This window comes from Falco rusticolus, chromosome 5 (assembly GCF_015220075.1).
Source record: "Falco rusticolus isolate bFalRus1 chromosome 5, bFalRus1.pri, whole genome shotgun sequence".
Lineage (NCBI taxonomy): Eukaryota > Metazoa > Chordata > Aves > Falconiformes > Falconidae > Falco > Falco rusticolus.
The window spans coordinates 84153698-84167144 of NC_051191.1; the positions used below are offsets into that span (position 1 = coordinate 84153698).

Genomic DNA, 13447 nt, shown 5'->3' on the forward strand with positions numbered 1-13447 from the left:
ATGTGCAATAGCTTTCCATCCCTCTTCAAGAAAGACATTAATTTTTCCAAGCCCTCCATTGCCTTTGAATCCAGTGTGCTACACATTACTGGCCCATGTGAGAAGTACTGTTAGTTTATAGAAACAAGGTGTTTTCAAGGTCCTAGACCTGTTATGTGATGATACTTGAAATACATCAGGAAAAAAAAATCAAAAAAAATCCCTATAGAAATAAGGAAAACTGTTAAGTAAAAAAACAATGGCAGTGGTAACTTACTTTAAAATACCATTACCTGGGCAGTAAGCATCAATTTTAGAGTATATAAGCTGTCATAAATTATGTGCCTATACAAAACTTTTTTTTTCCTGCACATTTCAGCCTTCTGGAATAGGGCCTGTGTTGGCTAGTGTACTCTGTCTGTAAGGAGCTCTGATCTGTTGTCTACTTGCCTGGAATTTTGAGTCAAATACAGATTTCCTAGGGGTTAAGGGGACTCTGAACCCTTTCTCCTCTTATCTCTGTGTGCTGTGATCCAGTTTCCATGGCATGGGTTTTGCAGAACCCCTGTCTCTCTCCCATCTCTCCACTTACCCTTGTTAGGGTTACGTTCAGCACTGTCCGCCAGCTTGTGACTTGACATCACTGGAAATTTTCTGCATACCTAGACCAGACAGAGAATTTCCTGTTTAAATTGAAATTTTGGCTAGCCCTGCTTTGCTGTGTGCCATGAATAATGTGTAATGTCTGTCTGTGTCACGTATGAAGTATCTTCTTCCTGATGCTTTCTTACTTCCCAGACGCGTCTTTGTCAAAGTTGTGTAGGAAGAAGCAGCACAACTGTGGCAGGCAGAGCATGGGCTTACTTGACAACTAACTTTTCCCCTTTCTAGGATTAGCTGCTCTAAATTGCACTTTATGCAATAATTCATTATCGTACACAGTGAAGTGGGAAGCCTGTATGGAACATGACTTAGAACGATGATGTGGTTTAACCCCAGCCGGCGACTAAGCACCATGCAGCTGCTTGCTCACTCCCCCCCCACAGTGTGATCAGGGAGAGAATTGGAAGAGTAGAAGTGAGAAAACTCATGGGATGGGATAAAGACAGTTTAAGAGGTAAAGCAAAAAGCCTCACACGCAAGCACAGCAAAACAAGGAATTCTTTCCCTCCTTCCCATGGGCAGGCAGATGCTCAGCCATCCCCAGGAAATTTGGGCTCCATCACGCATAACGGTTACTTGGGAAAACAAAAGCCATAATGCCAAACATCATCTCCCTCCTTCTTCACCCAGTGTATCTACTAAGCGTGAGGTTCAATGGTACGGAATATCCTTTTGGCCAGTTCTGCTGTCCTGGCTGTGCGCCCTCCAGCTTTCTAGATGGCAGGGCCTGAGAAACTGAAAGGTCATTTACTTGGTATAAACATCCCCTAGCACCAACCTGAAACATTGTGTGCCATCAACATTGTTCTCACACAAAATGCAAAACACAGCACTGCACCAGCTACTAAGAAGAAAATTAATTCTATCCCAGCTGTAACCAGGACAAATGAAAAACTAGAGTTCTTACAAAAGTTATCTATAAAACACTTAGTGAAATAATTACTCTGTCATCTCTAGGAATTAATACCAGGTGTTGCAAACACAGATTCTGTCAAGTATTGACAGTAGTTCTGGGATAGTCTGGCAGGAGGAGAATATGGTGTAGGTTAGAGGCCAAGACAAAACCTAAAACTCTGAGTTAATTTGGGATTGGGTATTTTGTGAAGGAGCAGGGACTTTGCTGAATTGGTTTGAACTGGGTTAAGCCTTCAGATATAATAGTGGCTCATAATCCGCCCATCAGTAACAAAACCTTTGTTGATTACAAAGTGCTTTCAAAAGTTTACTAAGGTGGTTAAACTAGTTTGGTCCTATTTATGACAGAATATGAAGTGTGTGTTGTTTTTTAATGCCCTGTAAATTGGTGGGATAAAAGTCACGTCTTACAACTGTTTTAAAGTCTTGATGGTGAAGTTGTAGTCTGTGAATGTGCTTTGCTCTTGTAATGCAAACTGTTTACTAGCAATAATTAATTTGTTTCTTTCCCTTTCCCAGCATCTTTGAGGATGAAAGCATGAAACTGCGACAGCTGAAACTAGAGAATCAGGTAAATAATGGTGCTGAAATCTAGTAAAAATAAGTATAGGAAAACAAACATTAGCCATCTAGAGACTTGAGAAATGGGGATGAAGTGCTAAAAATGCTTGATCATCTAAGGAATACAAACAATTTATTGCTAACATTTTTTCTTTAAAGATTTTCATGGCTTTTGTTAGTTTTAAGTCGACCTTACTTTGGCGTGTAGGCTTGATTTCTTTGATACATTTATTTTTCATACATCCTTTCATTTTATTTGGGTTGAGTCATCGCAATGATGGAATGAATCAAAAGAGAGGAAGGCTGAAGGAATTAAGCCTCAAAGGAAAAGAAAAAGCTTCCCCAAGCTTTAGAAAGATCTCCCTAACACTGCTGTTGAGAAAGATTTCCAGTATCTTTCAAAGCATTTATAGCCAAGCGTTTGTCAAATACAGGTCTCAGTTTCTAAAGCACTGTTTGCTGGATGCTTATATCACCATATTCTTCAAGGTAGTAGAGTATCCATCCTTAATATTCTTCCTCTGTGAAATTTTAAATGCTTATACGTAGATTAGAAGATGTGAGATTATTATGATTCTCTAGCTGCCATTTCACATGGACCACAAATCCCTGTCTTGCATTAAATTCATCTGTGTTCAAATTCAAGTATGTTTTTTAGGAAGTCTCTCCCTCAGCAGAGGACCTTTAAATCCAGACATAAGTCTTTAGGCGATTGTTGCAGTGGATAATAACCCTCTTTACCAGAATTTGTTCCATATTTCTAGTCTGAGTTTGCTTAGCTTTTACTTCAGACAGTGGGTTTATTACCAACTTTTATCTGAGTGTATAGACTCACTTATCTAAAACACTTTAGAGTCAAGTAGTAAAATTTATCTTTGGTCATAGGATAATCCTTTTACCTGTAGCTATCCGTAAGCTTGTGGTTTGTTTGTTTGTTTTTTAAAAGCATTAGTTTAAGTAATCAGTAAAAGAGCATTTAATGCCAAATGCCACTCAGTAAGAAGTTCCAAAACTAAGGATGGTCTGACTGCTTGGTGATGAACCTCAATGTCAGTTTTAGGACTGTTGTCTTGGGCCACAAGCTGGTGGTAATCGCTTGCTTAGTGATAGGCATTGTGGTCAATGTATGCCTAGTTTCAGACCTTGCCAAGGGGATGCATTGCTGTTCCGCCAAAATAAAGCTGCTGGGCTGGGTGGAATTCCCTCAGAGCAGCTGTCAGCTGAGTCATGGAAAGGTGAGTTTAAAGAATTCCTACCCTCTTGCAATTTTGTTTCAGGCTTTCTTGGGTTTGGTTGAGATTGCAATCGTCTGCAAAACCAACAGCTAGAAAATGTCACTAAAATATATTTTAACATCACCACCCATCCACCTCATCTTGCAAATGAGATTTATTGAGAAATGCTAAGTCTCTAGTTTAGGATTGTATATTCAGGTTTGAGTATTAACTTTTAAAGTCTACTTTTTAACTTTGACATGAATAATAGTACTATGCTTTCTGAAGAAATAGAGGTCAATAGGAGATCACTGTTAGACATGATAGCCTCATTGCTGGTTGTAGCTGATTCCCCGCTTGATCAAGTTGCTCTAAACATTTATAGGAATTGGGATTAAAAAAATGCAAACATTTTTAATCCAGCAGGATCATGTTTAGAATTTTTGCCCATACACAGAATCTGGAATAAGCATTTGCCACAGCAAAGACATATGCCTGTCACCCATCTTTAGGACAGGTTTGGAAACCCTGTAATTGCAGTAAAATAAAAATATTATTATAATAATGCATGACATCAGCTTCCATCTGTGGGCCAGCTGTGCCTGCCGGGATGCTTTTATTTAGAATACTGCCTGTTCCTCCAGGGGAGAGTGTGTGGCTGCTCAGGCAGTGCTTACTTCCCCAGCAGTAGAGGGTGTCTCCGTGTCTTTTGAGGCACCTGCAGCTCAGAGTGCACTGCCTCTGTCTCCCTGTGAGTGGAGAGTGTGAAGCTGAAGGTGTATTTCTGAATGCACCTGGTATGGTAGTTACTCTTGACATGAAGTTTCATTGATGCCATCATCACTAGCATTGTCACTGCTGCCTCAGCATGAACTAAGGAGGAGCTGGAAGAGTGGAGAGGATGTTTCAGAGCTAGGATCCATTGCACCTGGCCTACTAAGGTAGGACCATGCCAAATAATTAGTATGGTATTGCACCTTCAGCGGTGAAGTGATTGGAACCTTCTTGTTCATCACAGTTGTAGAAATAACACTAAGCTCATTGTCGTATTAGTCTGCATTGGTAGACTCATCTGACACATCTGACTTTTAAGTTTGTTGGAAACTCATTAGAACTGGAGTTGGTGGTTTGTGATCCTTTAATCGTCCTGTATTCTGGTGTTATATTTTTCTGTGGTGCAAAGAAAATGTATCTGAGAGTATTTAATAGAGAGTTCACAAAATCCTGAACAAATCATGATAATCTGTATCTGTTACTTATTTAATGGGTTATGTGTTCTGGTGTCCTGTTCATGAATTATCTAAACTTTTTGTTGTAATATTATATGAATTTTTAGTGTAACATCGAGCTGGAGGAAAAGGCTAGTTAGTAGACAAAATGAAACACAATATTTTCTTTTTTTTTCTGCTTCATCTTAGTGGAGTAAGTGAGAATGCATAGTACTGAAGGTAAGGCTGCTCTGCCACCTTATGTAGAGAAAATGAACTGCTGCTGTCTGCTGTCAGTGGACTTTTAGATAATTTTTTTTTCTATCTCAATAAGCAAAGTGGTAAAGAGAAGCCTTTCGAAAACAAATTAAATTACTATCAAGTTTTGTTACTTTGATTATCTTGAAGTTCTTGCAATAAGAGGATTGGTCACATCTAACAGCAGTAAATTATATGTTTCAATATAAACCAATATGATTCTGTTGTATTGGTGAGTCTTAGAAACTCTTTGATGAAACATAATGTAAGAAAAAAAAATTTTTGAGACTGGTGAGCACTGTAATGTTTAAAAAAAGCTCATCTGATAGAATAATCAGTTAAGTAGCTTTGAAAGTTATTATATCCTCTATTGATCCCAAATTAAATTTCCCATTCTATCAGTAGCTTTGTACCTTCTTACTGCCTTTAGGATATGTCTGGTTTTGGTTTTTTGTCTATTTGTCAGGTAGAGAAACCTTGACAACATATTTTCTCAAATGTTTATTCTGAGTATAATGTTTTCATTCTTGCTTTCCTTCTCTCCTTCAGTTTAAACTATTGGAGATCTATAAACTATCACAAAATTTTTACTTTTCCTCAGCATTAATTTAAAAATCAAACCAACAACACAAACAAATGCAAATTCTTCTGGAGGGTCTGACTACATTTCTAGAAAAGAAATTTTATCTGTAATGAGCATTTTCTAAGAGTATGACTTCTGCTGGTCATTTTTCTTTTCTTCTTCTAGACTGATGTGATAGTCTCTTTGGAATTCTCTGTAATTTTTGCCCTGCAGGACAATCCTTGCAAATAATTCTGCAGTAACAAACACTACTTGTATTGCAGCCCAGTCTTCAAAGTGTAATTATGAGTTTAAATAAAAAAAGATCATTTTGGTCTGGTGTTTTTTTTTTTGTGGTGGTTTTTATTTTGGTTTTTTTTTTAGTCTTTTTTTTTTGTGTGTGTGTAATTTTGGGTTTTTGTTGTTAGGTTGGGTTTTTTTGTTTGGTTGGGGGGTTTCTTGCTTTTTAAAAAAATTTTTTAGATAAGTGCTTGAAAAGCAGGAAGAATAAAGGACCAAGGGCTGAGTTGTTTTAGAATTCCTCAGGGAGAGGTTGCCCGAGAAACTAACCTCACTTGAGACAAAAAGTCTAATAGGAGAGGAAAGAACCAACAAGAGAGAGAAAAAGCATAACAGGAGAGGAAAGGGTTCCAAAGATGTCTATGTCTCAACTGGATTAAATTGGTGGTATTGTTTAGCTGCTGGATCCTTGGAGACTGAAAAGAATTTGATGGAGAATGGCTTTCTACCATCAAGAACAGCTTTGAGGGGGGTGTTCAGGTACCTTAGAAGCAGGCACGGTTAAACTGCATCTACAGCAAGGGGCTTGCACATCATTTGTGTAGTGGTGCATTACAGAATATTAGAATATGATTTTTTTCCTTCTTCATGTATTGCCTTAACTTCTAAGGATTAAGTGTGGGTGTCTTTAAAACGGCGCAGACGTTCGCGTTTGCTTTAAGTCTTCTATTCTCATTTAGTAGGAAATCATAAACATCAAATCTTGGAAACGTAACGTTTTATTTTTTAACATTTGAATTTACTGTTCTTTCCTTTCAGTCCTGAATTACGTGGAAAAACTTTGCAAAGTAGATCAATTTTCCTTTTATTGGATCGGTCCTATTTCAATGACTATAGCTTTTGGTTTGGATTTTTTGTCGTTTTTAAAATGTTTTTCTCCCTTCAAGTCTTACCTGTCACCATTGGTTTCTGGGAACTATTTGGTTTGAGTTCTCCCTGTAAGATGATAGCTTTTGAGACAAAAACCTTTTTCTTTGCAAGTCCTGGCTTTCATATTGGATTATAAATGACTACTGATTTTGTCTATTCATATTAAACATTACTGCAATTTAGACTGGATGAAATGAATTCACATTATCTTCTGATAGTCTCAGGAAAGATCAGAAAATAAGCAGGTGTACACATCAGCCACTGATGGAGAATCAAAGGCGATGTCTCACTCCAAAGACACAGTGATATCTGTGTCTAGGATTTTTTGTAAGAGACTACAAGAGTATTCCGGGTTTATTGGAGATCCTGATCGGTGACGTGCCATTGCCAATAGCTGAGGCATGGTTTCTGCCTCTCTGGATGTGGTTACTCATCCTTATTTCATGCTTTTTCTTTATTTCATAGAGAGCTCTTCTAGAGAAAAAGCAGAGGAAGAAACGTCTTGATCCCTTGATGGTACAGCCAAATCCTGAGGCAAAGCTGCGTAGGTCAAAGCCCAAAGGGTGTGAGGAGCAGACTCCTTTAGTAGAAACTCCTGCCCCTTTCCACAGTGATGTTGTTTTACATGGTAAGCAGTCAACCTGATCGTGTAATGTTCCCCAAAATGCCAGTGCATGCATTTTATGTCACGGATGGGCACCTACATTGCTGTGACAGTGGTCAAGTGACAAACAAGACTGATTACATAGCTTTCTAGGTACGAGAGTGGAATCGTAGTACAGTATGATTGAGCAGTACTGAACTGTAAAAAACAAACAAATGTGCCAGACCCTGACATCCAGACATCTCTGCCAATTATGAAAAGCGGGTGGACAGCTGTGTTGCATGTTTAAACATGGAAATATCATTTCTACCAAAAAGGTATAGAGGACATCCATTTACATTTTTTTCTGCCTGTGGCTGTAGATACTTTTATAAAATTGATTTGTGATACTCACTGTAGAGCACTCGCTTATTGGCGCAGGAGCAATGAAGGAACGTGAAGGAAAAGAAAATAGAGTAGTTGCCCGTAAATAATTTTAAGAATGTCAATGTGTATGACAAATACAACTCATTTTAATTGCTTAAGCCCTTGTAAAAAAAGTAAATACAATCACTATATTTATAAATTGATAAACTGATGCCTGATATGTTTATGGTAGCAGGTGGCCTGTACCAGAGTCAGGCCTGACTCCCCCCAGGTATTCTGACAAAAGTTGAACAAGTATCCATCAGTACTTTAAAGAGATGCTTGAGCAAGGGAAGAGGAAAAGAACCACCATCCTGGGATGCTGTTTTATTTAGGGGTAAAAAACACTTTAGCATTCTGTTTCATTTTGGCCTGCAGGCATTGATGGACCAGCTGCTTTCCTGAAATCAGAAGTGCAAGATTTGGGGACCAAGCTCCAAACCCTCTCTGCTGGATCTTCCAAAATGGAAGACAATACAGATCAGGAAAATGATGGAGAGGCTCTAACAGACACAGCAGGCAAGCCAGATCTGCAAGAGATCCTACAGAAACGAGGTAAGAGTTGATAATGGGCAAAGTTCTTTTTTGGGGCTTTTCTATGTCTTATAACTTTTTTTCAGTAGTATTATAAAAACTAAAAAATATGAGGAATCATGAAATAAGTGTTTGTAGGATATTACTTTTAAATGCAGACTACTAGATTCTACAGCATGTAGAAATACAGAACTGCAGTTCTTTGTTCTGATATTAATTGGAACATAACAGTTATGTTTTAAAGATTTATCAATGTGCTGTATACTTTGTGGCCTTTCCAAGGAAGTTGGTGACAAAATGCTATACTTTACATTTTGCTAAAGTTTGGGGTGTTTTTATTCCAGATATTATATATATAATATATCTGGATATGATGCTTGAATATTTTCACAACAGCAGAACCCTCTAGAGCCAGTAAATGCAGTAATTTAACTGCTGAGGAGACTAACAGGAAAGGTGCTCTTCCTGAGTCAGAGGCTGTCACAATCAACAGTTTTAGAGTTTTATATTCAACAGTTTATATCCCATTGAGAAGTTTCTCAGTGGAGTGTCCATCTCTGTCTGCCAAGTATCTTATGTTGCTGCCAGTACCACAGGAAACCTTTTTTGTTGCATGCAGCCTAAGCACTTTGCAGCAAAATAATGGCTAGTGTTTAATATGGTACGCAGCTTGTTTTTATTTTGCAGAGCCTGTCTCCCAGAATGTTTCCAGTACGCTTTATGTGTTAAGGTACTACTGTATGTAGAAATACTTCCATTCAGTTGTCAGACGCAACAGCTGCTTACCTATGGGTAGCAACATTGCACAAGAGTTAGGAAAGGAAGCAGGAGAGACTACCCAGAAACTTCAGGGGAAATTAGTTGGAGGTAGAATATAAATAGTGAATTTTGAAATTGGCTGGAGTACTAGGGCTAACGCCTTTCCTCTTTCCAAATGTGCTTTGGGAAGTTTACTGGCAGGTTGTTAAGACCACATTTTCTGTTTCATCTGAGACAAAGAACTTCCAGCAGTGCCCCTTCTATGTAGTGCCATGTTGGAGCACTGTTATGATATTGGCTCTCAGCGAATAATTCAGCTTAGCAGGCCAAGTGTAGTGCTTTATGTGCTTTTCCATTCTACAGCCAAATTAAAGAATGGAATCACAGAACAAAATGATGCAGTTCCAAGTGGAAGGAAACACCAAACAGTGATGTGTATGGAAGCTCTTTATAAATGTCTTTATCCAGAGTTCTTTTAGTTGTATACCCACAGTCATCTCGACGTTACTGTGCTCAGGTTAAGATTAAATAAATAAGTGCTGAAACTACTCAGTCTGCACTTCCTTTTAAAAAATCAAATAATTGGTAGTATTCATGAGACCTGAGTTATTGCTACTCATGTAAGAATAGGAGGGGTTCTTACTGAAAAATTATACTCCGTTTCAGTGTGTATATAACTAAAGGGAAATGGTAAAGGTTGTAAACTGTACAGAGTCCAACTTATAGGATAAACATCAGCATATTGATCTGGATTTCCTTTTTCTGTTCTTAAGACGTGGAGGGCTTTTTTGCATGAAAACAGGCAAAATTAATTCAATCATGGCATATACTAAGCAGTATGTTACGTCATGTAATATCATGTAAAATATGTATTAATAAAAGCCTGACAGCTGCTTAATCATCTGCACAGTGACAGCTGCAAAATGTCGCTAGGGTTTTGAATTACAAGGCTCGGGAAGCAATATAGCACATGAAGAAAATCAGCAGTTGAGACAACATAAATTAATTAAAAGAGCGAATAGCTATGCAAAAGTCATGTGAATTAGTGATGCCATGAACTCATGACACCTTCTTTCAGAAGATACCTGCTTGATCTTGTATTCTGACAGGAATTTCAGGCAGTTTGAATTTTGATGAGGAGGACACAGAGGAGGAAGAAGCTAGTAAGAGACCAGCATCTCACTCACCCTGTCCTGAATCTGAGAGGCCTAGTTCTGCAACCAGTGAGAAATCTTTTGCAGTAAGTCTTGCAATCCATTTCTGATAAAAGGTGGGGCACGTGCCTGATTTTAGTACTAACCCCTTGAGCACTGTGTTAAAATATAGTAGTTGCAACTACAGTAGCTAGCATATTAATCCCTGAAGGCAGAGGAAGGTCATGCTTATCAGGTTATCTGAATGAAAGGCCATAGAGTTAAGCACAAAGACTTAGTAATGATCAAAGGAACAGTGGTGGGCAGAGGAACCCAAGCAGCCTAATCAGTGAAATGGGAACACAATGAATCAACTACTCCTATGATACAAAAAGGAGACAGAATAGGCCATTGTCTCTGGTGTAAAATCCACCAAGATGACTCAGAGCAACTGCAAACTGAAGAGGGATCGCTACCTGGAGGTTTGCAGCATTTATGGTGGGATGCAAGGAGGAACAGAATTTTGGGATGCAACAGAGAATTCTGGGATTGGACAAAACTTGTGATGGGGTGTTTAGGGGAAGGGACTCGAGGGAAAAGAAAAGGGTCGAAGTGGATCAGGGAGTAATAAGCATGGGAAAACAGGGGGGTAAAAGGCACCAGGTGCATGTAAACAGCTGCAGGACAGTATGCTTGTCTGTCCAAATCTTGTGCCTGATTACTGCAGCGTGTCCTACCATCTTCTAAAACTCCGTTTCTAATTGTTCCCTCTGTGAATGTATTCCTCTGTGTGTGTGAGTTACATACATACGCTGACAACTATATGCTGGGCTAGTCAGTGAGTCGGAAGAGACCAGCATCAGGAAGACCCAGGGTCCGAGCTAGTGACCAGATAAAGGGCAGAGGGTTTGGGCGCGGGTGCTGGACAGCCTTAAAGGTCCACGCCGCTATTCAGAAGACCTGTGTGAGTATATGTGTGAGGTGGTTGTCCCATAAGTGGGTTCATTACCAGGTGTACAGCGCCATTTCACACACCGAGTTGAGGTATTCCTTTATTTGTTTATTCTAGTTTGCACGAAGTAGGGAGCTAGGTGGTAACCCACAAATGCCTAGCTCCCCAGTTGTCAAAACTTTACAGTATTTATACAGTTTAGGATACAAAGACATCAGCCCTCATTGGTTACAAGTTACTAAACTCCTTCATTACTTAGTGCTCCACTTCCCCTTTGTCAAATAATTATTTCACTTCTCATGTTAATTAGTTTACCTGCTCAGTCTCAACTTCTTTTGGGTCTGGGGTCCCCCTGTCAGAATTACCTTTACCCTAGTTTTGCTGAGCTCATTGCCTGAGATGAGCTTCCTATCAGCCCATCCATCCCGTGGAGGCGCTTCCTTTGTGAAGTTCCTTTTCTGAACAAAAGGATTTGCTGGTGCTTAACAAAGCGCTTAGCAGGACAAAGAAGTGCTTGTAACCTGAATTAACATCAACAACTCATTGTCTCCAACTGTCTGAAACAACCAACACATTCAGCTCCACCAACCACCCAACATCAAGGTGACTGTGTATGTTGTGCTGCAAGAGGTCTGGGTGTTAGCTGCTTGGGGTACTGGGAGATATGTGGTGGGGGGTGCTGGAGGGGGTGTGTGTGTGAAAGCCACTAGTGAATTTCAAGTCTGTGTGTGTGTCTGTGTGTTTTCACTCAGACTTCCTCCCGGCTGTACCTGGGAATGGGGGTAAACCAGCAACCTCATCTCCAAGGTCCAGTAAGGGAGGAATCTCCTGGGTTCCACAACCCACAGGATTCAGCTACCTCTCAGAAAAAATTACTTTAATGATCTATACCGGATTTCCATTAGAATTCCAGTTCCTTTGGTGACCATAACTTGCACCCTGATTGTACCCATTGTTCTAAAGCAGGGGTCCTCAAACTTTTTAAATAGGGGGCCGGCGTGCGGATTAAGTGGCACGAAGTCATCTGCAGCTGCTTGGTTTCCCTCCCCCCGTCTGTAAATATAGGGGAGCTGGACTGAGGACCCTGGGGGGCCGTATCCAGCCCGTGGGCTGTAATTTGAGGACCCCTGCTCTATCTAAAGTCTTTCAGCATTTAGTTGGGAAGGTTCCAGCATCAGCTTACTCTGTTTCTGCTACTGTTCGGAACCAACATAATCTCGGTGCTCATTTCAGTCACAAAAATCTGAGCCTGTCTTCCTGCAGCATCCATCAGTCCAGTTTAGCATGCTGCCTCATTTCCCACAGAGTGTTTGAAGTTCTAAAAGCAGAGAGGCTCTTTGCTTAGAATATTTAGTGTCTCAACCTATCTTCCCCTTCCTAGCAATTCACTCGTCTCTGGTTAATGGGTACTTTTTCTCTCCTCCCCTTGGAGGGCTAGTCTTTCCTCGGAGTAACAGCCACTTTCTTCAGAGAAACAGAGCTGGTATCTCGTTTAAATTTCCTTTCACAAATACCTTCTTGAGACGTGAGATCTTCTGTTTCAACAGACCTTTCTTTTCTTGGAGTACTGGAGCCTCTGATGTGATATTAATTTGCTAATATGATGGTTCTTCCCACAGGAAACAGGTGCTTCCTGTAGTCCATCCCCTCAAGCAGATGCACAGCTGGGAGAGGTAGAGAACTTGGAGGATTTTGCATTACGCCCTGCACCTCGTGGCATTACAGTCAAGTGCCGAATCACTAGAGATAAGAAGGGAATGGACCGGGGCCTGTTTCCCACTTATTACATGCATCTGGAAAGGGACGACAACAGAAAGGTATTGGAAGCAGCACACAGTATCTTGGGTATTGTATTCCTACCGCTGAGTTTTTTTGGTGTAAGGGAGAACTTCTGGTAAGAAACCAGAAGCTGAGGAGAGCCAGCACGCCGATGAGGACAGCTTATATTTGCCCAAGGCACTAAGGAGGGAGTTGGCAGGTTTAAAAGCCATAATACAATGAAAAATTAAATTAAAATAGTATCAAATTGTCAAAGATAAAAAAAGAGGAGGGAGACTGAGGTGCTCCAGAAGAAAAGGAGGGGAGACTAGAAAGGACAGTTGCATTAAATCTAGACTGCCAAGTGAGCTGATTGGAGGGATAGGATTTCAGGGTGTGCGCTTGTGGAAGAGATCAAAATTTGGAGACGGTAAAAACAGCACAGAACACAAAGGGGAATGGATGTGGGAAATGGAGAGATAACTGTTTGGGTAGCAATGCCTCTGCATTCTTACAAAGCTCCAGTCTTGATCAACGTTTTGTATTTCCAGACATTCCTTCTTGCAGGGAGAAAACGAAAAAAGAGCAAAACATCCAATTACCTCATATCAGTTGACCCAACTGATTTATCTCGGGAAGGGGAAAGTTTCATTGGAAAACTCAGGTGAGAACCACAGATGAAAACTACAGACAGGAGAGACTGGATTTTCATTTTAGTTGCGTTGGGTTTACGAATAGCAATCTGGTATCGGTTCAGAGAGAATGGACGCAC

The 13447-nt window shown here is 40.0% G+C and overlaps 1 protein-coding gene across 2 annotated transcripts in view; it reads left to right on the forward strand.

The window, feature by feature from the left end:
- TULP3 (TUB like protein 3) overlaps window positions 1-13447 on the forward strand; it is a 33112-nt gene that overhangs the window by 11834 nt on the left and 7831 nt on the right. For both annotated transcript variants that reach the window (XM_037388857.1, XM_037388858.1), the window contains exons 2-7: window positions 2077-2128; window positions 6996-7158; window positions 7918-8094; window positions 9942-10072; window positions 12537-12734; window positions 13227-13339. In XM_037388857.1, coding sequence (XP_037244754.1) covers window positions 2077-2128; window positions 6996-7158; window positions 7918-8094; window positions 9942-10072; window positions 12537-12734; window positions 13227-13339 — 834 coding nt within the window. The remainder of the gene's footprint in view (window positions 1-2076; window positions 2129-6995; window positions 7159-7917; window positions 8095-9941; window positions 10073-12536; window positions 12735-13226; window positions 13340-13447) is intronic.